The following is a 25,847-nucleotide window of genomic DNA, read 5'->3' as shown; positions in this document are numbered from 1 at the left end:
AATAAAACAGGGGATCCTTCCTGAAACCTATGCATAGCTGCTTTAATCGAATGAAACTACATGGTTCCGGAGACCATTTTCATGTCTCAAACATTTGTGATGTATGTACGTGTACTGATGAGACAAATGAAAATTTATACCAAGGCTGTGATTCGAACTCGGGTCTCCTGCTCACCAGGCAGATGCACTAACCACTATGTCACCCTGGTGCCCTTGGAACAAATGTTCATTCGTCTGCAATGTTATTCAAGTTTAGGGGGAATATAAACTGGGCTGAGATGTAAATGGGAATTCTGACTGAGGAGGGAGGCATGCTAGGACAGTCTGTGCAACTGTGCAAAGCCACTGTGCCAGGGTGGCATAGTGGTTAGTGCAACTGTATAGTGAGCAGATACCCAGTTTCAAATCCTTGCCCTGGTACAAACTTCCATTCGTCGCTTCAGTCTACATATACTGTATACATCTTTGATAATGATGATGACAATGCAACAGAATCTCCAAGTAACAGTTCTGAGCCAAGTACATCAGCTGGTATGAAACATCCATCTGTCTCTAAAAGCAATGAAAATTCTTCAAAATCTGGCATTTTTCATAGTAAGAATGAATTATCTCATAAAAGAGCATGCTTCAGTGACACATTTCACTGGAAGGAAAGTGATTTTCGGCCATCCATGTATCTGATAATTCAACTTCAAGACACAAGCACTGATTAGGTCAAAATCACAGCATTCTGTCATTTTTCCTTGTATTTTTAACAGAAGACCTGATGAAATCTTTTACAGATGATACAAAAAGATTTTATTTACACAATGAGGTGACAAAAGTTATGGGATACTTCCAAATATTGTGTTGGTCCTCCTTTTGCCCAGCGTAATAAGTGCGAAAATGTTAATGGTGCAGGATGCTGTGCACAAAGCGATGTCTCAATTATGCCCCGTAAATGTTCAATGGGATTCGTGTCAGGCAATTTGGGTGGCCAAATCATAGGCTCAGACTGTCCAGAATTTTCTTCAAACCAATCACAAACAACTGTGGCCGAATGACGTGACACTACTGTTTGGGAACATGAAGGCCACGAATGGCTGTAAATGGTCTCCAAGTAGCCAAACATAATGAATTCCAATCAATGACAGTTCAGTTGGACTAGAGGACCCAGTCCATTCCATGTAAACACAGCCCACACCATTATGGAGCCTCCACCGGCACGGACAATGCCTTATTGAAACTTGGGTCCATGGCTTCGTGGGGTCTGCACCACACTCGAACCCTACCATCAGCTGTTACCAACTGAAATAGCAGGACTAAGCTGAGCAGGCCACAGTCCTCTAGTCTTCTAGGTCCCACTGATATTGTTTCAATCCCAGGAAAGGTGCTGCAGGTGATATCATGTTGTTAGCAAAGGCACTCACATCGGTTGTTTGCTGCTATAGCCCATTAACGCCAAATTTTGCCACACTGCCCGAATGGATACTTTCATCTACATCCCACATTGATTTCTGCAGTTATTTCACACAGTTTTGCATGTCTGTTAGAACTGACAACTCTATGCAAATTCCGCTGCTCTCGGTTGTTAAGTGAAGGCCACTGACCACAGAGTTGTCCATGGTGATAGGTAATGTCTGAAATTTGATATGCTTGGCACACTCTTGACACTGTGGATCTTGGAATATTGAATTCCTTAACAATTTCCAAAATGGAATGTCCCATGCATCTAGTTACAACTACCATTCAGTGTTCAAAGTCTGTTGATTCCTGTTGTGTAGCCATAACCACATCAGAAACCTTTTCACATGAATCAGCTGGGTACAAATGACATCTCCGCCAATGCACTGCCCATACATACCTTGTGTACATGGTACTATCACGATTTGTATAGGTGCATATCGCATACCTTTTACTTTTGTCACCTCAGTGTGTACCAATGCAAATATAGGAGAATCAGTGCAGTGTCAATTGTAAGTGTAGAAATAAAAAGGGTTTGAGGGACTCTATTCCTTCATTACTATTTGACTACTTATGACTCATATAAGAAAACTGAAAATTAGTGACTGCTGGTCCAGGGGCTACACTTTATCACACAGTTTTCAGAGAAATTATGAGCAGATATCATTTTCTTATATTCTGAAAATGCTTCATTTAGTGACAACTCTGCCAGCAATGAAGAAAACAGGTTTTTCAAAATTAGAAACATTGTGGATAAAATTCACACAATTCTAGAGCTCTGCATTGATGAAAGCCTACTGTTGTTTAGAGGGTGATTATCTTTCAAACGGTATATTCTATTGAAAAGAAGTAGGTTTGGAGTAAGAAATTAGATGAAAAACAAATAAAAAAGGAAAAAAGTAAAATTACATTTTTAGTTTCAACTGTGCTGGTCCCAAGCCTGGATTCAAAAAAAGAATGAAAAACAACAGTATTATGAAAAGAACACATTGCTACTCATCACTAGAAGAGGCGCATAGCTGCAGACAGGCACAATGAAAAGACTGCTAAACATTTAAGCTTTCAGACAAAAAAATGTGAAAAACATCTCAAACACTTACAGATCGTGAGTTTGAAACTTTTCTCCAGGTGAATTACTGTGCTCACAAACAAAAAACCTCACATATATCAGATTCTGTAAATATGTTAAGTACAAGAACCAATAGTACAGCATTCAGCATGTCAAGAAAAGAAAATTATATATAATCACTTATTCCTGATATGCAACTGTTACTCAAACACCAAGGAAAAGTATATGGAAACTTTGATTATCTGGCTTTAGAGGTTATCTAGAGAATTTTCTGGCACAGAAGAACAGGAAAGGTTTGAATTCTCCACTTCTACAGCATTTATTTTGTAACTTCTGTTCAAAAAAGTAAGACTTATACATCACAACATCAAAGAACGCTTCATGCATGCAGTTGTCCATTTCTAATATACAAGAAGTAAATAGAAATTAAACTTTAATCACTCAGTCTTGAGAAAAAAGCTAACATTCACAATTTTACTAAAACATTTAAACATATTTTAAAGATTTTTGAAGTGTCGCTCTAGCAATGCTTTCTCTGATATCTCTAACCTGCAGCCCACAGGCCTTTCATCAGTCAAATTCAAGTAATGCCTGCTAGTTCCAGCTTTGTTTCAAGAAGAGAACATTTTCAGATTTTTTTCTCATATGGTAGCTGTTATGCAACAATTTCTCGTGCATTGCTGAAACACTATGATGCTTTTCTTTTAGTCTGTTTCTCTGTGCTAGTAATGAGCAACTAGGTTAATGTTTTCTTCTGGACATATTCTGCATATATTAAGTCTTTCAAACAACAGAAACTGCAGGTAGAAATATCAACAACATAGTAAAAGACAGATTGATACTGTAAAGAAGACAAGTCAAGTTGCAGACAGACACGATTAAAATAAACTCATATAAAGCTTTTGGCCACAGCCTTTGTTCATTAAAAGATAAATCCCAGCCTCAACCTATGGTAACATACTGTCCTCAAACCCTCCACCAACAGTTTCCACCCCCCGAGCCATATCATCCCCTCCTCGTTCTCATCTCCCACCCCATTTATTTGCAGCCCTCTCCCAACACATGCACCCATCTTTCCTGCTCCTCTCCTTCTTCGCTCCTGTTTTCACCACCTCCCTACCCCGCAACCTCCTGATGCTGTGTCCGTTGGCAGTATAGTCCTTGCACACTACACCAGACAGCGTTTGTTTCTCTCCCCACCTGTACACTACTATCCCTTCTCCTTCCCCTTCCCCACCCGACAGATTGTTGCTTGCGTCGCACGTGAATTTGCTTCAGGACCATGATGCTTTTATTTTTATTGGGTTTTACATATTGAAATAAGCAGTTGCTTACACCAAGAACATGATATGCTCATTCAGATGCAAAAATATATAAAATTTCACAGGAAGAGTGTCATGGCAGACGAACACCTACTGACTTGTCCACAAAACAAATAGACAAAAATATCTAAATAGAATGCTTGCTTGTCTTCAGATACTGATACACAGATCATGAAGAGATCAACACAGCAATGGAGCTGGCTGACAGTAATTCTGTAACTGCTTCCAACTTCTGCAAATCCTGATGTGTCTTATGGTAGGGACGGGGGGGACGGGGGGGACGGGGGGACGGGGGGGGGGGGGGGGGGGGGGGGAATTTCAAGCATAAAGCCCCTCCCGCAAAAGCTGCTCATCGGAATGTTGGAACACAGCTTCCAGGTTTAGTAAAGAGGGAGCCAAACATTTGAAACAGTTCTGGATTTCTGTATACTATTTTCTTCTACTGCAAATGGCCACATTGTACAACATACAAATGAAGAACTAAACAGAATTGCAACAGCTTATTCACGAAGTGCTCAAGACTGCCCAAATACAGATTTTGAAGATTTGTCTGCTTTCCTTGGTGTTTTATACCTCACAAGAGAGAAAAAGTCACAGTATCTCAAAAGTGATGAACTGTGAGGCACTGATAAGACTGCACCGGATTTTTTTATTGTGTCAATGAGCAAACAGAGGTTCGACACTCTTCTCCAAGCAGTAAGATTTGATGAAAGGGTGTAGAAGAACTAAAAAGATATCTGGTACCAATCAAGTATTTGATGAGTTTGTCTATGTGTAGAAGAACTGACAACAATAAAGAAAGTGTTGAAGGGATTCCTTGGATGACACTGTTTCAGACAGTATATTCCAAATAAGCTTGCAAAATAAGATATAAAAGTATATGCACTCTGTGATTGTAGGACTAAATTTTTTACATCATAAATATAGAAGTATATGCAGCCAAACAGCATGCTGGTCCATACCACGCACCCAATAATGCAGAAAAAGTCGTGTTCCTACTAATTTAATCCACTGAGTACACAGGCAGAAATGTGAACAGTTCACCAATGATCAACTTACAGTATGAGTACTCTGCCACAAAATATGAGAGAAATTCCACAACTGCCATCAACAAAGAGTACACCAGTAAATAACAGCATTTTCGCATTTGGGGAAAAACCAGCCAACAATTGCCTCCTTTGCTCATATGTTACAAACAAGAAATGGAAAAAGAATTCACTAATGGTATCTACTATGCACAGCGATGATAGTACACACAATGACAGCAATGGATCAGAGGCACAGGCGTTGCATGAGTTGTGCTAGGGTAACTCAGTCAGTAGAGCACTTTTCCGCAGAAGGCAAAGGTCCAGAGTTAGAGTTCAGTCTAGTATACAGTTTTAATCTACCAGAAAGCTTCATATAGGCATACACTCCACTGCAAAATGAAAAATTAATTAAGGAAAAAGGTAATTTTGACAGTTAGTTGATATTCATTGAGTAACTTACCAATACATTTGAAAAGTACCACACTTCCAGGATTACAACAAAACACACGTCCCCCCCCCCCCCATCTCCCCCCCCCCTCCAATACACACACACACACACACACACACACACACACACACACACACACACACACACACACAGAGGGGGGGGAGGCGGAAGGGACAGGGGAAGGAGGGGGGAGGGAGGGATGGAGGGGGGAGAGAGAGAGAGAGAGAGAGAGAGAGAGTTTGTAATACATACCAAGTTCCTTGCCAGTAATCCCTCTGGAATCAAACACAGTTGGTCCAAAAGCAGTGAGTGTCACTTTGCCACTTGCTTGTCCTACAGCCAGGAGGATATCCGGTTCTGGGTGAGGAAATATGTCAATGCATTTGATGTAGTGATGGCTCGAATTTGTGGCTAGCAGATTCGCATATGTACTGTCTGACACCTTTATACCTGCACCAGAAAAAAGGAAGAAGTATATTTATATTTTCAAACAAAACTGTTATGTTTTAGGTAGCAACAAGCAATGTTTGTCAGCTTTTATTTGTAAATCATAAGAATCTTTTTACTAAAATGCAATACCTTTGAAAGATACTCACATGTTGCTCTTGGTGTGTCAGCTTTTGATAATACTTCATACAGATAAATTTCAGTGCCCCACGTAATGAACTTGGTAGGATGACTGCGAGACCACTGTACATCCAACCTTATGCCACTCATTGTGTATTTTGTTGTAATGACAACTACAAGCAGAACAAAAATTATCAAACAGGATTTTATCCAAAGTCGAAAAGAAAGCTAAATGCACACACCTACTGTTGAGTTAGCATAAGATATCATCCCTGAAGCTGGCAGCACTGTTCCCAGCTTTCAACTGTGAAGTGCAAATGGCTGCTTGCAAAAACAACAGCCATGTATAGAGGCTTTGTCGTAGGGATATTTACAAATTATGTTATGTGACTGGTTGATGTAGACACGATAATACGCTACCTACAGCTCACTGCAACTGTCAGGGATTTTTTTTATGCTGACTCAACTATAGCACAGAAATCATTTTACCAGATGTCAAATAATATGCAAAGATGGTGTAGAAACCTGATATGGAGCTGTCACATCAACAGACAGATTTCTTAATTCTGCATTACAGATAGAAATATCAAAATATAACAGACTTTTAACTCAAAGATACTACACATTGTGATTCTCCACTATTACTTCACCACAATTTACAATGACAGCACTGGTCTAAAAACTGGTTATTTACGACAGATGAGATCAATCTGTGATGTTGTTGTTGTTGTGGTCTTCAGTCCTGAGACTGGTTTGATGCAGCTCTCCATGCTGCTCTATCCTGTGCAAGCTTCTTCACCTACCACCTGCAATCTACATCCTTTTGAATCTGCTTAGTGTATTCATCTTCTGGTCTCCGTCTTCAATTTTTACCCTCCACACGGCCCTCCAATGCTAAACTTGTGATCCCATGTTGCCTCAGAACATGTCCTATCAAACGGTCCCTTCTTCTAGTCAAGTTGTGCCACAAGCTCCTCTTCTCCCCAATTCTATTCAATACCTCCTCATTAGTTATGTGATCTACCCATCTAATCTTCAGCATTCTTCTGTAGCACCACATTTCGAAAGCTTCTATTCTCTTCTTGTCTAAACTATTTATCGTCCACGTTTCATTTCCATACATGGCTACACTCCATACAAATACTTTCAGAAACGACTTCCTGACATATAAATCTATACCCCATATTAACAAATTTTTATTCTTCAGAAACGCTAAACGGTGAGAAATATGTCAAAATTTACAATGACTGCACTCATCTAAAAATTGGTTATTTATGACAGATGAGATCAATCTTTGTTAAATGGTGAGAAATATGTCATAAAAGTGTGTGTGTGTGTGTGTGTGTGTGTGTGTGTGTGTGTGTGTGTGTGTGTGGATGGGTGGGTGGGTTGGTGCGCATGCGTCACTTTAGCTGAATGCAATAACTGGCACAATCCCTATACCACACTAGGAAAGCCACAATCCATACACCATATGGGAAAAGAGCAGCTAATCTTTCAAACTAGAGCTGATTTGGCAGTTACACAAGATGAGTTAATATAACTTCAAGCCACAGTAATGTTCAGGCTGGATGACAAGAACTGAATGCAGTCAGCCTGCCTTACCACAGAAATGATCTAGGAGACACTGCAACTCTGATGTTGACATCTAACACATCTCAGCTGCATGCTTTGGAGAGTGTATTGACAAGACTATGTAGGTAACTCACATTCAGAAGGATCCTAACAGCAGCTTGCCTAGAGTGCAGACTAAGAACAAAAAGTAAAATGTCGTAGAGACCAAGAAATTCTTACATGTATGTGGTAGTCACTGGAGGGGAATGTACAACTAAGTTATTATCGTCCCTTAATCAGCATTTTTAAGCAAATAAGAGAGCACAGCTATGTCACCTATGAGTTTTACTTTCAGGAAATATCTTGGTACAGACAAACGTAATTATAGTCAGGAACGCAGGCAAAAGTTTGGGTTTTAGCTTGAATTATGTAATGAAGGATGATATCAGGCCCTTCAATGAGAAAGCTTCTCGCACTAGGGAAGATTTTGTTGCACTCTGTGTAGTACAGCAAGCCTTGGAACATTTTACTGCCAATCTCCTTAACATCCAATATCCTTAACATTGGTTTGTTGTAGGATTCTCGAACATATTCTCAGTTCGAATATAATGAATTTCCTTGAGACAGAGAAATTGCTGTCCATGCATCAGCACGGCTTTAGAAAGCATCGCTCCTGCAAAACACAACTCGCCCTTTTTTCAGATGACATCTTGCGAACCACGGATGAAGGGTATCAGACAGATGCCGTATTCCTTGACTTCCGGAAAACGTTTGACTCGGTGCCCCACTGCAGACTCCTAACTAATGTACGAGCATGTGGGATTGGTTCCCAAATATGAGTGGCTCAAAGACTTCTTAAGTAATAGAAACCAGTACATTGCCCTCGATGGTGAGTTTCATTGGAGGTGAGGGTATCATCTGGAGTGCCCCAGGGAAGTGTGGTACGTCCGTTGTTGTTTTCTATCTACATAAATGATCTTTTGGATAGGGTGGATAGCAATGTGCGGCTGTTTGCTGATGATGCTGTGGTGTACGGGCAGGTGTTGTCGTTGAATGACTGTAGGAGGATACAAGATGACTTGGACAGGATTTGTTATTGGTGTAAAGAATGGCAGCTAACTCTAAAAATAGATAAATGTAAATTAATGCAGATGAATAGGAAAAAGAATCCCATAATGTTTGAATACTCCATTAGTAGTGCAGCGCTTGACACAGTCACATCGATTAAATATTTGGGCGTAACATTGCAGAGCGATATGAAGTGGGACAAGCATGTAATGGCAGTTGTGGGGAAGGCGGATAGTCGTCTTCGGTTCATTGGTAGAATCTTGGGAAGATTTGGTTCATCTGTAAAGGAGACTGCTTATAAAACACTAATACAACCTATTCTTGAGTACTGCTCGAGCATTTGGGATCCCTATCAGGTCGGATTGAGGGAGGGCATAGAAGCAATTCAGAGGTGAGCTGCTACATTTGTTACTGGTACGTTTGATCATCATGCGAGTGTTACAGAAATGCTTCAGGAACTAGGGTGGGAGTCTCTGGAGAAAAGGAGGCATTCTTTTTGTGAATCACTACTGAGGAAATTTATAGAACCAGCATTTGAGGCTGACTGCAGTACAATTTTACTGCCGCCAACTTATATTTCGCGGAAAGACCACAAAGATAAGATAAGAGAGATTAGGGCTCATACAGAGGCATATAGGCAGTCATTTTTCCCTCATTCTGTTTGGGAGTGGAACAGGGAGAGAAGATGCTAGTTGTGGTACGAGGTACCCTCCACCATGCACCGTATGGTGGATTGCGGAGAATGTATGTAGATGTAGATGTAGATCTCGGAGAGCCATTTAGATGCACAGAACGTTCAACAATAACTGTCGCTATTACACCAGCCCTCCCTTGACTTCATCACACATGGCGGGGTAGGGATCTGAATGGCTCTGGGAGAGGCTACCTACACTACTAATTGTTGACCTATGTATTCTCCATCTAATACATACAATGTCCGAATTTTTACTAAGTCTTCTGGCTAAGTTTTGATACAATTGAAACTTGGATGACAGATATGGGTATGGCATTCCATATTCCATGCTACTTCAACTCAATGCTGAAGTTTACTAATCGTAGTGACTGGTGAGAGCAGTCATACTAATCTCTCAACAAACCAGGGCCAAATTTTTTTCAGTGGGTGAGAGATGTGGAGAATGTGTTGGCCAGGGCAACAGAAGTTCCAGACACTAAGTTTGTTTTCTTTGCAGACGATATAAACATCGCAATACATAGCAAGTCAGGTACAGATCTAGAAATGGCTGTAATCAAATTTTCACTGACATTAATAAATGGTATAAAGGTAATTCACTCTCATTATACTTAGAAAAGACCCACCGTAAGCAGTTCAGAACCTGTAAGAGATTTCCTTCCAGCATGTGTCTAACAAACGAAGACACACAGATCGAAGAGGTTGACAGCATTAAATTTCTGGGATAACAACACAATAAAAATTCAGTTGGTAAGGGCCTATCACAGAACTGCTGAAGCACCTAAACAGGTTTGTATTTGCAATGGGAATGATGTCGGAGATATAAAAGTAAAAAGACTTGCATATTTTGCTTACTTTCATTCATATTCAGGATTGCCTCTCTGGTGCCCCTAACGCATCCTCAATTTTCTTTCCCATTCTTCTTTATATTATTCTTGTCAGCAACTTGGATGCATGCACTGTTAAGCTGACTGTGCAATAATTCTCGTGCTTGTCAGCTCTAGCAGTCATCGGAATCTGAAAGTCAGATGGTATATTGCCAGACTCATACATTCTACACACCAATGTGAATAGTCATTTTGTTGCCCCTTCCCCAATGTTTCTAGAAATCCCGGTGGAATGTTACCTATCCCTTCTGCCTCACTCGATCTTAAGTCCTCCAAAGCCCTCTTAAATTCTGATTCTAATACTGGATTCCCTATTTCTCCTCAGTCGACTCCTATTTCTTCTTCTGTCACATCGGACAACTCTTCCCCCTCATAGAGACCTTCAATGTACTCTTTCCACCTATGCGCTCTCTCCTCTGTATTCAATAGCAGAATTTCCGTTGCACTTTTAATATTACCACCCTTTCTTTTAATTCCATCAGAGGTAATTTTGACTTCCCTATCTGCTGAGTCAGTTCTTTCTTTTTCGATTTCTTCACATTTTTCATCTTAGCTTCCCTGCACTTCCTGTTTATTTCATTCCTCAGTGACTTGTAATTCTGTATTCCTGATTTTTTTTTAACTTCCTTCTTTCATCAATAAACTGAAGTATTTCTTCTGTTACCCATCGTTTCTTGGCAGTTACCTTCTTTGTACATATGTTTTTCTTTCCAATGCCCTCTTCAGAGATGTCTGTTCTTCTTCAATTGTACTGCTTACTAACTATTCCTTATTGTGGTATCTATGGCCTTAGAGAACTTCAAGCATATCTCATCATGCCTTAGTACTTCTGTATCACATCTGCTTGTGTATTCGTTCTTCCTGCCTAATCTCTTAAACTTCAGTCTCCTCTTCATCACTACTACATTGTGATCTGAGTCTATACCTGCTTCTGGGTACGACTTACAATCCATTATCTGATTTCAGAATCTCTGTCTGACCATGATGTAATCTAACTAAAATCTTCCCTTATCACTCCTCCTCTTGTGATCCTTGAACAAAGTATTCAATATTACTAGCTGAAATTTATTACAGAACTCGATTAGTCTTTCTCCTTTCTCATTCCTTGTCCCAAGCTCATATTCTACTGTAACTTTTTCTTCTACTCCTTCCCCTACAACTGCATTCCAATCCCCCATGACTATTAGATTTTCATCTCCCTTTAGTTTTAATCTTATCATCTGTGTTACTTATTTCTATCAACACATGCATACTTCTGGACATTTTAATGACTTTCCTTAAAATTCTACAGTATTTTTTAGTATGCAAATAATGACAGTTCTTGAACTATTCTGGCTTTTACATAAACTTCACTCTTCCTCTTACATGAGATTTTAATTCCCTTCATTATTCAGAGCTTACTATTTTTCTTTTTTTAGTGGATATTCTGGATAATTTGTTAGGAAAGCAACTTTCAAACATTGACACACATTTACTAATATTTTTATAGAATAAACTGAATTTTACTTTAGCTCTTTCTACACATACCTCATCCCATATCATTCCTTTTAGCTTACTCTTAAAATGTTGTATTCTGCTCTCATTAATAATCCTCACTGCTTTTTATGATCCTGCCTCAGGGTTGTAAGGGGCCATACTGTTTATTTCCATTAATTATGCATTATGATCAGATAGTCCTTTAGCAACTGGGTACACATGAGCTGTTTCAGCTTGAGCACCATCTATAAAAAGTTGTTAATCAGTGTCCCGTGATCTTGTTGCACACAAGATGAAACACTCAAGTAATGGTATAATCTACTTTTCCTGTATGTATCTTTTAAGAAATCTACACTGCAATCTCCACAAACTACTGAATGTACCTTCTTGTCTGGCAGATAGCTCAATAATGCATCGACATTTCTCATAAATATCTGAAAGTTTCCTAGATGGGATATGTAGACTGTTACAATTATGAGCAAAGTATTCTGTAGTAACAATTCACTTTATTATTTTTGACTTTGTATCCCTCTTTTACATTCAGACACACCACTGTGGTGCACTTGTCTCTGCAGCCACAACAAGGAAAGCTGCATCAATGATCATTGTGATGGAAATCCTCAGTGATCCAAGCATCTCCTCACTGTCCCCATGGATACTTGCCTTGCTTAAAATGAGGTCATTTGCAGACTCAAGGTACAAAACATAAGTCTACAAATCTGCACTGTCATGTGAACAGTGTATCTGTCCTCATGGGTACTAGTTATGTGTGGCCCCATGAGATCCTGCATTGGATTGAGAATGGTCTCCTGACGCCATTGATTCCATATTCGCATGGCAGTTGTGGGATCCCAGCCAGCAGTAATATCACAGACCAATAAACTGCAGTGTCACTCGGCAACGATCCTGCCATTGTCAAATTGTGGTACATGATGGCAGACATTTCTCCTTTCACAATGCATAACACAATCTTACCACAAACAACCATCATTCATATGTGATTTCTGTATGAGAAACGCACTGCAGACTCTTTCCTTATACACAGAATATATTGTTAGTTGCAACAGGCAGAAAATGTTCTTAGTTTGTGCTGCACATTTTAGCAATTTTGACCAAGATAAACTCCAGCTACAATGTTCTTTTTCGACACGCCAGTGTAGAAGTTGGCACAGAAAAAGTTAAGTGAAAAATCCATATAGTCCATATGTTTATGTATATTTTAAAAGTCGACTTTGTGTGAGACTGCTTGTACAAGATTTGTGTGTCAATTTGAAATTCCTGATTCATATATTTTACCATTTGCATTGTTTCTAAATAATCTTTCTTTGATTGTATCAATACCCCCTTGTATTGCTATATAAATCATGAAATTTCGAACATTTATGGGTACCGTGATAAACTCTAACTATTATCGTCAATTGGATATTGGATACTTATTTGTGCTCTTTCAAAATTTTTGATAAGAGTATTCCTAGCCTCATTCAAAACAACTGTTCTCTAATTTCATTGTGTAATTATGTGAGAAACAGGTTATTTCTGAGAATTTTTGGATACTTACAGAACTATATTTTTGTAAGTTACTAGCACAAGTGTTTTGATACATAACTTTTTCAATAGCAAAACACCGTTTGCGCTTCACAGTCATTGTCAAAGAGTAGATCACCCCAGAATTTCATTGTATATCAATACAAACAAATATGGAGTTTTGAGAATTTTTGGAAGCGATCATTGTCCTGCGCATAACCTAAAATTTTTAGAAAGTCAGCTTTTGTGATTTAAAGACTGTAGCAGATATTCCAACTAACATATTGTGTTACATCTAGTTTTCCCTTAGAAACACACTCTATTTTCAAGTTTGCTAATAATTGTGACTAACCTCAGTCAGTTTTAGGGAATTAGTAATTTTTACTGAAGATTTTTCTGTTGCCTTAATGCAAATCTCGTTTTTGTATTTGCTTGAGTTCTCCCAAACAATTAGTCTTTCCTTCCCATCCGGTTCAGTAAGCCTCCCCTGACCTGGGGTTCTGGCTGTCTTTTCTAAATTGTACCCCTTTCCTTAAACTTCTCTAGTCCTTTTCCTACATCCCTCTTTCTTCCCCTTCAACTCTTCCACCAGAAGAAGGAGCCACTAGCACCAAAAGCTTGCAAAAGTTAAATCCTTTCGTGTGTGTGTGTTCCCCTGCCGCCGCTTGGTGAGTAGATTTTTTTTTTTTTTTTCATCCGTCCATTTACATTGTATCAGCAACTTTGTAGTTCAAGAGATTAAAATATATTCAGCGGGCTTAATTTAAAGTTATTTGTTCAATGTCCTGTAATACATCGCACAAGCTAAAATGCAGCCCCACTACAAATTCTGTTCTTGAACTCAAAATGAGTTGGTTGATGTTTGTAAGAAGCTAGAAATCGCTCTGACCACTGTTAAATGACAGACAGCTGCTGCTAGTTGTTGTGTTGGAAAAGCTTCCATCCTGTCTCCTCTGCAGAAAGTATGGAATCTGTCATTACTCATCCACCTGACTGCGAGTGCATTTCAGTAGAGCCAGGTATCCCATACAGGTTCGATGGGGACCGACCAGGGAGGCCTTGGTGTGTCGTACCAAACCCCCCTAACCAACAAGTTTGACATGCTAACTTTCACTGAAACTGAAACTGAGGCCAAGTGACTCACTTCACCCATTCTGTGAAAACCTGTTCTGTCTAGTGTCAAGAGGAGGCAAACACAAAAGGGTAGGGGATCTGTTAATCATCGGTAGTACAAACGTACAGCAAATGATGGTAATCCTTAGGCAAATGGCAGCAAGGGACAGGAAAGGACACCAGGTGCACTCCCTATGCCTGAGGTCCTCATTCAACATGAAGGAGCTATTCCAGCAGCTAATGGGGGAACAGGGTGCAACCAACTGCAGCTTGCGGCACATTTAGGAACAAATGATGCCTGTCATCTGGGCTCCAAGATCATACTTGGTTCGTTCCAGTGAATGGCAAAGAAGGTTGAGAAGACCAGCCTTGCACATGAAGTTTAAATGATGCCCACAATTTGCAACTTTGTTTTCAGAATCGATAGTGGTCCTTTGGTACTGAATCGGGTGGAAGGACTGAACCAGGGAAAAGCAAGGCTGCAATTTCCTGGACTTGCACCACAGGATTGAGAACTGTAGGGTCCCCCTAAAAGGTTCAGGTGTGCATTACATGTCAGAGGCTGCTACTCAGGTAGTTGACTGTATGTGGAGTGCACACAAGGGTTTTTCAGATTAGGCGACTCAATCCAATCCAGGTAACTATAGTTGTAGGAAACCCAGAGGTCTCAGTGCAAAATCACAAAAATACCTCCCACACATGATAGTTCTAAAATACTAGCAGTAAACTGCCGAAGCATTTGCTACAAAGTGCCAGAGTTTGAAGCATTCATGAAAAGCAGCGAAGCTTACATATACTAGGTACAGAAAGCCATGAAACTGATAGCACTGATATTTTTGCGGAAAATTTAAGTGTGTATCAAAAGGATAGGCAAATAGGTAATGGAGATGGTGTACTTGTCGCTGTAGATAAGAAACACTAATCCATCAAGATAGAAATTGAATCTGCATATGAGATTGTTTGGGCAACACTCAGTAACAGGTGTGGGCATAAAATAATTGGATCCTTCTACTGCCCACCAGACTCATCTCCTGATGTACGAGTGTGGTTTGAAAAGTGCTTGGAATCACCACGAGAGGTCAAGTGCTAGTGCAATGAGTTTTTCACGTGATATTCATTGGACTACTGCCTGTACACACGTGCCATGTCAGTGCTCTTGGAAGAGAGCTGTGGCAGTGACATGGTTCTGTTGTTGTTCCCACGTAGTGATTTGCGAAGATGGAAAAAAATCGAGATTCGAGAAGTGATTAAGAACTTCATAAAGCAAGGTATGTAAGCATAGGAAATTCATGCTGATTTCCAGAATACAGGGGAGGATTCTGCTCCTTCAAATTCAACTGTTGCCAAGTGGACAAATGAATTTAAATTTCATCGGGAGAGCTTACATGATGATCCGCACAGTGGTCGGCCAAGATGTGTCACTACTCCAGAAATCATTGTGAAAGTGGTCATGGAGGCTCGCCGATTGAAAGAGTGTGAAATTGCTCATGCTTGCCACATGTCATCTGAAAGGGTATATCATATTTTAACTGAAGAATTCGAAAGGAAAAAATTATCTGCAAGATGGGTGCTGCGACTCTTGATGCTGGATCAAAAACATGTGCTGTTGCCAAGGCAAAATTACACAAACAGCTCCATCAGACTTCCATCTCTTCCCAAAACTGAAAATCTTCCTTGGTGGATGAGGATTCACTTCAAATGAAGAATTGATAGCCAGAGTCCACAACCATTTTGCAGGCCTGGACGAAACTCATTTTTGAGGTGGGATCAAGGCACTGGAAAATCACTGGACCAAGTGCATTAATCTACAAGAAGACTACATTGGAAAACAAAAAAAGTTTCAGTGATGTAAGTACAAATTAATTTGTGATGTGAATGTAAAATGACTCATTCCACATCATTACACTTTACTGTGCAAAATAATCCATGGAACATGTAAATACCTAACTAACTTTAGAGAAAACCTAAGTTCACTTGTACATAAGCTCCCTAATTGTACTGTAGTCATCGGTGGGGACATCAATCATCCAAAAATCAATTGGGAAAATTACAGTTTTGTTAGCGGTTGGAGCGATAAGACATCCTGTGAAACATTATTAAATGCCTTCTGTGAAAACTACCTAGAACAGATAGTTCAGAACCCTACTGATGATGGAAATATATTGGATCTAACAGCAACAAGTAGATCTGACCTCTTTCAGTAGTAGTAGTAGAAGGGTTTTGTGGGCGCACGACAGCAAGGTCTTCAGCGCCCGTTCAGTATCATAGTGAGACGGGTGTCAAGAAAAAAACTCAGAACATTTACATCAAACAGAACATAAAACACAGGGAACAATCATGGAAAAATATGTGCTCACCCACACCGAAGCGTGGGATGAAGCAGGGCGTCAGTAGTAAAACACGGACAACACAGGAAGAAAAAGGTAGAGGGAGCTAAAACAATGAAGCAGATGGAAGTGGCTGGCTGACCGCAAGGAAAAAAGGGAGGAGTCAGCCACTCTGCAATACACTAAAACCGCCAGCCTAAAAGTTTAGGCCAGAGTCCAGACACATCACAAAACTTAAAAACCCTAAACACACACGTCTCATCGTTAGCTAAAACACAGGGCAGATCCCCATCAACTTGTGCTTCTTCCCTTGCATCACGGTATAAAACGCAGTCTGTTAAAATGTGCCGGACAGAGATGTGCACACCACAAGCATCACAAAACGGAGGATCCTCCTGCCGTAATAAATAGCTATGTGTCAGAGGACAGTGCCCGATCCGAAGACGTGTGAGCGCCACCTCTTCCCGCCTGAGCAGCCGGCAGGAGGAACGCCACGGCCGAGTGGTTGACTTTACCGACCGCAGTTTATTGGCCGTCACCGCCGGCCATTCGTCCTCCCACAACTCCATGCACTTCCGGTGGAGTGCAGCGATGACTGACTGCAAGGGGATAGGACATTGGACCACATCCTGCTCTCTGCAGGCCTCCTTGGCAGCCCGATCAGCCTGTTCATTGCCCCATATGCCGACATGACCAGGCACCAGGCAGAAGGATACCTCTTTACCCCGCCGTTGGAGCAAGTACAGTTGGTCATGTATCAGCTGGACCCTCTCTTCAGTCGGGTATAGGTTCTGCAGTGATTGTAAGGCACTAAGAGAATCGGAGCAGAGAAGAAATCGATCGCCCCGAACACAATGCATCTGCTCCAGTGCCGTCAGGATCGCATGGAGCTCCGCTGCGAAAACGGTATATTCAGCAGGGAGGTGAATCCGGGTAACATGATCAGGGAACACCACAGAACAGCCAAGGAAAGTCTCCTGTTTGGAGCCATCAGTATAAACGACAGTGAAACCGTGATGCACATCTAAAATGTTAAAAAACAGAGATTGGAACGTAAAATCTGGTGGGCCAGCTTTCTTAACATTAGTCAAATCTAAAATAAGTTTGGGTCTCCGGAGGAGCCAAGGTGGAGATCTGCTCCAACCGCGACGTAAAACACGAAGACCAGCCATAGACATCGCACCGAGGCAATCCTGTGCGCGAATCCCATAGGGCTGCGTCACACGTTGCCGGTTATGAAACAATCGTGCCAGAGGAGGCTGAGCAACGGTATGGTATGCAGGGGTGTAGGGTGTGGACAAAGTTTTATACGCCTGGCGCACTGTAAGGAGCCGTCGCCGCATATGAAGTGGCGGTTCACCAGCCTCTGCACAGAGGCTGGGTATGGGGCTAGTTCGGAATGCCCCAGTGGCCAACCGAAGCCCTTCATGGTGCACAACGTCCAACATTTTTAAGTAAGAAGGCCTCGCAGACCCATACACCGTGCACCCATAATCGAGCCGAGACCGCACAAATGCCCTGTAAAACTGGAGCAGACAAGTCCTGTCTGCTCCCCATGTACTGTGGCTAAGACATTTTAAAATACTTAAAGCCTGAAGCGACCGCCGTTTCAGGTCTTTAAGATGGGGTAACCACGTGAACCTCGAGTCAAAAATGAGCCCCAGAAATCTCACCATGTCTTTAAAAGTAAGAATAGTGTCCCTCAAGCGCAACTCAGGAAAGGTGAAAATCGAACGAGAACGGTTAAACAGAACACATACAGACTTCTCGGTGGAAAACTGAAAACCACTCTTCTTCGCCCAGTCATCCAAACGCCTAATCGTAAGTTGCAACTGACGAGTTGTCGTTGCAAGGCTTGAAGAAGAGCAGAACAAAGAGAAATCATCCACAAACAAAGAACACTGGACAGGACTTTTCACTATGGACGTAATGCTATTAATAGCGATGGCAAACAGAGTCACACTTAAAACGCTACCCTGAGGGACACCATTCTCCTGCTCAAAGCGATCAGACAGGACGTCACCAATTCGGTATCTAAAATATCGTGGCGAGAGGAAAGACTGAATAAAAAGAGGAAGACAACCACGAAAATCCCATTCGTGAAGCTGCTCCAGGATGAGACGCCTCCAAGTAGTATCGTAGGCCTTCTCGATGTCGAAAAATACACCTAGAAGGTGATGACGGCGTAGGAAAGCTTGTTGTATAGCCGCCTCCAGGAGGGCAAGGTTATCGAAGGTGGAACGAAACTTCCTGAACCCACACTGAAAGCGACTAAGGAGTTGCCGGGATTCTAACATCCAGACAAGGCGGCGGTTGACCATACGCTCCAAGGTCTTCCCTATGCAACTAGTGAGGGCAATACTACGGTAGCTACTTGGGCTCATGCGGTCCTTCCCAGGTTTTAAAAAAGGGATTAAAACAGCCTCACCATAGTCTGGGCAATGTCTCGCGGATCCATGTGGAGAGCGCCGTTAGTCATTACAGCAGCTATGGGGCACCTCCCTCCTCTGCCATAAATTCGCCTGATGGTCTCCCACACAATGGAACTTTTGGTGGAACGATTAATGGTGTTCAGGAACGTTTGCCACGACCTCTTCTTGCTCTCACGAATAATGCGGCAACATCTTGCCCTCGCCACCCAAAAGGCTGCAAGATTCTCAGCAGTCGGCCGACACTTGAACCGACGCAGAGCCGCACGCCTGGTCCTGATCACAGAGCGGTATGCGGCACTCCACCAAGGCACAGGTGGCCTCTTCCGGTGGCCTGTGGACTGTGGAATGGATGCTGCAGCAGCGTGGTGGACCGTTTTGGTAATATGATCCACCCACACCGCAACATTCGCACAGTGTTCGAATTGGGCCAACTGGCTATAAAGTGTCCAGTCAGCTCCACTGAGCACCCATCGGGGTTGTCTCCTTTCGGGGCCCACGCCATCTGGCAGGTGAATCCAGATTGGGAAATGATCACTGCCGTGCAAGTCAGCGACCACTTCCCAGTGAGCACTGGCGGCAAGAGCTGGAGAGCAAAGCGAGAGATCAATGGCAGAGAACGACCCAGTCGCTGTGGAGAAATGAGTACTCTGTCCTCCATTGAGCAAGTAGGCACAGGATGACAGGAGAAGCCTCTCAATTGCTCTACCCCTGGGGCAGGTAATTGCAGAGCCCCAAAGCACATTGTGGGCATTAAAATCACCACAAATAATGAATGGCTGGGGGAGCTGGGTAAGAAGGTCGGTGAGGGCTGCTTCATCAAGAGCATCATTTGGGGGCAAGTAAAGTGAACATACCGTCAATGGATGACGCACATGCACAGACACAGCGACGGCCTGTAGAGTCGTCGTAAGTGAGAGAGGCGAGGAGTGGTAGTCCGTCCTGACGAAAATACCTACGCCTCCTCTAGCTCTCTCTCCACGCAGGTCGTCCTTTTTGTGGAGTGTGTAGCCTCGTATCTCAGGGGAGTAAGATGGATGGAAATACGTCACCTGGAGACAGAGACACAGTGGTCTACCCTGAGAGAGTAGACGAAGTTCCTCCACATGCGTCCTGAACCCTTGCAAATTCCACTGGAGTATGGGAGCCATCTATGTTGGGGGTAGCACCTTCATCCTGTCTCTCAGACGGGGCGGGGAGACCGCAGCAGGTGGAGGGGCAGGCGTGGGATGAGATGATTGCCCCACACATACATCGTACTCCATCAACTCTGGGGAAGAGTCAGATGAAGCCTCACGTAAAACAACATCCGCATGGTCAGATGGTTTACCACGGGATTTGACGCGCTGTTGCTGCTGTACAGTAGCTTTCTGTGGTTTGGTGGACTTTGGGGGAGCTGATGTGGGAGTGGTAACTGGCGCACTGGGCTTGGGAACAACCTCAGCTGTCGGAGGCGCGAGGGGCTGGACCAAGTTCGCCACTGTACCCGTGTCTGCCGTTCGAGTAGGGGCTACTGGCTCTGAAACACTGGCTGCATTGCAAGAGCACTGACAGCTGCAGGTGTTAGTGCCAACACTCACCACCTCAGTCTGCGTTGAGGCATCGACTTTTGGAGTAGGCTTCTGTACCAGGGATGCAAAAGATGTAGCAAATGTGGGAGGTTGCATCAACTTATAAATCTTCTTGGCCTCACCATATGGGGATACGCTTGGTTGTTTTTTTTTCCTGGACCTTGCGTTCCTCTAAAAATATGCGGCAGTCCCTACTCCAAACAGGGTTGTTCCCAGAGCAATTAATACATTTAGCCGGAGACGAGCAACCAACTCCTTCATGAGCAGCCTGACCACAGTTTCCACAAGTCGCTTCGCCTTTACAGCCTAAGGTGGTATGCCCAAAACGCTGGCATTTGAAACAGCGCATTGGGGCCGGGAAATAAGGCCTCACACTAAGGCGAAGGAAGCCAGCTTTAACATGTTCAGGAAGTTTTGTGCTACTGAAGGTCAGAATAAAGGAGTCGGATTTGACAAGAGTGCCATCAACCCTCTTCATTATGTGTTGGACATCAACGATACCTTCTGGAGCCCACTCACGTTGCAGTTCTTCCTTGGGAATATCAGCTAGATCTCGGCATGTCACAACACCTTTGCTGTAGTTCAAGGTGCTGTGCAGTTCAGTGTCTATGGCATACTCTCCAAGGCATTTAGCAGATTGGAGGTTAGTTGCTTGCTGGGAAGTAGAAGTTTCCACTAGCAAGGTCCCATTACGTAAGCGCTTCACCGATTTTAAGGAGCCACAGATTCCCTCCAATCCCTTTTGTATATAGAAGGGCGAAACCTTCTCAAAACTACCCTCCTTCCGTTTCACAATGAGAAACACATTCGGATTACCAGAATGCATTCTGTTACCTGAGACTGAACTTTTTAAAGAAGCGCCGGAGTCAGGGGGACTGACTGCATGGGCCCTCTTAAGAGACTGGGTGTTAGAACCTTCCAGCGGCCCACCCTTTCCGCTGGGAGGAAGAAAAGAGGATTTCGAAGGATCCATTGTGGTCCCACGAGCAGCTAGGGAACTAGAAGTCCACCTAGACAGAGCCCCGCAGTGCCTAGGTAAGCCTTATACAACTGAGGTGCGGCAGGTTCCCCAGAGGTTGCCCGCTATCGACTGTTCCACCTCAACAGCCATGCATCTCATCAGCGCGCAGCACACCTTGACATTGAGGGTTTTTTTAGAGAGGTTTATTCCATCCTCGCGATCCGGGCGGTCAAGCCAAGATCCCCATTCCCTGAGACACACAACGTTCCACCGCCGCACCGCACGGTGGTCGCTGAAGTATGCTCACAGTTTACGGTGACAGGGGACTGGTGGCGCTTACCAGTCCCCAGCTCAGGAACCCCGGGGTCGCCAAGCCCGTACCCAGCAAATGAATGCTGAGCCCCTGGGGGCTGACCTCTTTGAGAATGTCCACATCAAAACTGTTATCAGTGATGATGACATGGGTGTGTAAACAATGATTATCATAGTACAACAGAACCTTTCAGCATACGGCAGGAGCTTACAGAGGAACTATGGCTCAAGTTTTAAAGATCAGTTGACCATGCAATGGATAAATATGTACCCAATTGATAATGGGAGGGACCCTATACAGTCACTGTAAATAAACTTCTAAAGAAACAGTGATTACTGCGTAATAGATGCCAAATTTAAACAGACAAAAAATCCTCAAGATCGGCGATCCTTTACAGAAGCTCAAAACTTAGTGCGGAGTTCAATGCGAGACGCCTATAACAGTTTCCACAACAAAAATTTGTCTCGAAACCTGGCAGCAAATCGAAAGAGATTCTAGTCGTATGTGAAGTATGCTAGTGGCAAGAAACAATCAATGCCTTCTCTGTGCAATAACAATGGAGATACTATCGAAGAAAGTGCTGCCAAAGCAGATTTACTAAACACAGCCTTCCGAAATGCCTTAACAAAAGAAGACGAAGTAAATATTCCAGAATTCAAACCGAGAACAGCTGCCAAGATGAGTAACGTAGAAGTAAATATCCTCGGAGTTGTGAAGCAACTCAAATCACTTAATAAAAGCAAGTTTCCTGGTCCAGACTGTATACCAATTAGGTTTCTTTCAGAGTATGCTGATGCATTAGCTCCCTACTTAACAATCATATACAACCGTTCACTCGATGAAAGATCCGTACCCAAAGACTGGAAAGTTGCACAGGTCACACCAATATTCAAATTATAGGCCCATATCGTTAACATCAATATGCAGCAGGATTTTAGAACACACACTGTGTTCAAACATTATGAATTACCTTGAAGGGAATGGTCTATTGACACACAGTCAACATGGGTTTATGAAACATCATTCCTGTGAAACACAAGTAGCTCTTTATTCACATGAAGTGCTGAGTGCTATTGACAAGGGATTTCAGATAGATTCCGTATTCCTGGATTTCCAGAAGGCTTTTGACACTGTACCACACAAGCGGTTCATAGTAAAATTGCGTGCTTATGGAATATCATCTCAGTTATGTGACTGGGTTTGCGATTTCCTATCAGAGAGGTCACAGTTCGTAGTACTTGACGGAAAGTCATCGAGTAAAACAGAAGTGATTTCAGGCATTCTCCAAGGTAGTGTTATAGGCCCTTTGCTGTTCCTTATCTATATAAACGATTTGGAGGCAATCTTAGCAGCCGTCTTCGGTTGGTTGCTGATGACGCTGTCGTTTATCGACTAATAAAGTCATCAGAAAACCAAAACAAACTGCAAAACGATTTAGAAAAAATATCTGAATGGTGCGAAAAGTGGCAGTTGACCCTAAATAATGAAAAGTGTGGTGCCATCCACATGAGTACTAAAAGGAACTCGTTAAAGTTCAGTTACACGATAAATCAGTCTAATCTAAAAGCCGTAAATTCGGCTAAATATCTAGGTATTACAATTGCGAACAACTTAAATTGGAAAGAACACATAGAAAATGTTGCGGGGAAGGCTAATCAACGGCTGAGTTTTATTGGCAGGACACTTAGAAAATGTAACAGACCTACTAAGGAGACTGCCTACACTACGCTTGTCCATCCTCTTTTAGAATACTGCTGCGCGATGTGGAATCCTTACCAGGTAGGACTGAAGGAGTACATCAAAAAAGTTCAAAGAAAGGCAGCACGTTTTGTATTATCACGAAATATGGGAGAGTGTCACAGAAATGATACTGGATTTGGGCTGGAAATCATTAAAAGAAAGGTGTTTTTCATTGTGACGGAATCTTCTGATGAAATTCCAATCACCAACTTTCTCCTACGAATGCAAAAATATTTTGTTGACACCGACCTACATAGGGCAGAACGATCACCACAATAAAATAAGGAAAATCAGAACTCATACGGAAAGATATAGGTGTTCATTCTTTCCGCGCGCTATACAAGATTGGAATAATAGAGAATTGTGAAGGTGGTTCAATGAACCCTCTGCCAGGCACTTAAATATGATTTGCAGAGTATCGATGTAGATGTAGATGTAGATAGATGTAAGACAAAGCGTAGGGCTACAGACAGAGATGCTGAATGAAATGTGTTTGGCTGTCGAGAGAGTAACGTGTGAAGCCTCCAGTGACTATCATAGCAGAACACATTCAAATGATCTTTCACAAAACCGAAAGAAATTCTGGTCACATGTAAAGGCTGTTGGTGACAAAGTTAGTCCCAGTCCTTAGTGAATAAGACAGGAACTGAAACTGAGGGTAGCAAGGCAAAAGCTCAAATGCTTAGCTCCATTTTCAAATGTTCTTTTACAAGGGAAAACCCAGGTGAATTGCCTAAATTTGATGCTCATACTACTGAAGAGATGAGCAAATAAATATTAGTGTCAGTGGTGTTGAGAAAGACCTAAAATTGTTAAAATTGAACAAAGCCTCGGGACCCAAGGGAATCCCTACCAGATTCTGTGCAGAATTTGCAGCTGAGATAGCCCCTCTTCTAACTATAATCTATCATAGATCCCTTGAACAAAAAATCACTAGTCACGCCCACCTACAAGAAGGGTAGTAGGAGTGATCCACAAAACTATCGTCCAATATCACTGACATTGATTTGTTGCAGAATCTTAGAAAATATTCTAAACTCAAACATAATGAGGTATCTCAAACAGAATTACCTCCTCCATGCCATCCAGGATGGGTTCCGCAAACAACAATCACGTAAAACCCAATTTGCACTTATCTCACATGACATACTAAGATCACGGCAGTCAGGTGGATGCACCATTTCTTGGTTTCTAAAAATCATTTGACTCAGTACCACATATACACTTACTCTCAAAAGTATGAGCATATGGATTATCAAGTGAAATTTGTGACTGGATTGAAGACTCTCTGGTAGGTAGGACACAGCACATTATCTTGGATGCAGAGTCATCGTCAGATGTAGAAATAACTTCAGGTGTGCCCCAGGGAAGTGCATTGGGATCCTTGCTGTTCATGTTACATATTAATGACTAGGCTTAAAGTCTTTGTAACCAAAAGTCTAAGAAGCCAACCTTGTCTAGGGTACTGGACAGGTCACAGGTGGCGGATAGTGAACATTCCATCAGATATGGTGGGCAGCTGCGAATACAGAATAAACAGTCCTGAACCAAATTCATTTTACTTCTGTCTTGTAGCAAGCAGGAAAGTGGTCAGTGTCTGTTCACCAGTGGTGCGGCTGAAATTTATATTCTGGAACTAACCCTTCCAGTCTTAACACTCTTGGTTCACCCAATGAGTCTACTCAACCCCACCTGATTCCAGGCACAATCTTCATGGAGCATTTTTATAATCACAATATTACCCTATGGAGTCAACCCACCACCAGCATTATTGGCATAACTGGTCCTACGGGTTCTGGGGCAGCCAGGTTAAAATGCACTATGATTTCAACAGAGGAAGTTGGAGTCCTCTGGCTGACTTAAAACCAAAACAAATACAATTTTTGCAACACTTAACATACAAACACTTTTGCAAGCAAGTAAGCTTCATAAATTGGGAGACGCATTAAAAGAACAGAAGATTCAAATTTTGGCACTTCACAAAACACAAATGACAAGACAATAACACAATTGATTTTGTTAATTATCAACTTTTTAAAAGTAAAACTGATAAAGGAATACTAATACACCACATCTGGGAGTTGCTCTTGCAGTCTCCAAAAATATTTTAAATTCAATAACAGAGGTAAAACCCAAATTAATAGACTAAAATGTGCAAACAAAGCATACACTTTAATTAATGCCCATATGTCAGCCAATGAGGATAACCGTAAAAAACCTGAAGAAGTTGGGGAAGCTTGGGAAAAGTTAGAAAGCATCATCTCAAAAATTCCCCCAAACCATTTTAAAATTTTAATGGGCGATTTTAATGCTCAA

The 25,847-nt window shown here is 42.1% G+C and overlaps 1 protein-coding gene across 1 annotated transcript in view; it reads right to left on the bottom strand.

Moving 5' to 3' along the window:
• LOC126091397 (GATOR complex protein MIOS) overlaps nt 1–25,847 on the bottom strand; it is a 234,303-nt gene that overhangs the window by 193,629 nt on the left and 14,827 nt on the right. Inside the window, exons 2-3 of the mRNA XM_049907059.1 lie at nt 5,907–6,050; nt 5,563–5,760 (exon numbers count right to left, since the gene is read on the bottom strand). Coding sequence (XP_049763016.1) covers nt 5,563–5,760; nt 5,907–6,027 — 319 coding nt within the window. The 5' untranslated portion in view covers nt 6,028–6,050. The remainder of the gene's footprint in view (nt 1–5,562; nt 5,761–5,906; nt 6,051–25,847) is intronic.

The sequence above is a fragment of the Schistocerca cancellata genome, chromosome 1 (genome assembly GCF_023864275.1).
Source record: "Schistocerca cancellata isolate TAMUIC-IGC-003103 chromosome 1, iqSchCanc2.1, whole genome shotgun sequence".
In the NCBI taxonomy this organism is placed as follows: Eukaryota; Metazoa; Arthropoda; class Insecta; order Orthoptera; family Acrididae; genus Schistocerca; species Schistocerca cancellata.
The sequence above is the reverse complement of the archived record's forward strand: the minus strand, read 5'-3'. Positions and strand labels throughout refer to the sequence as shown.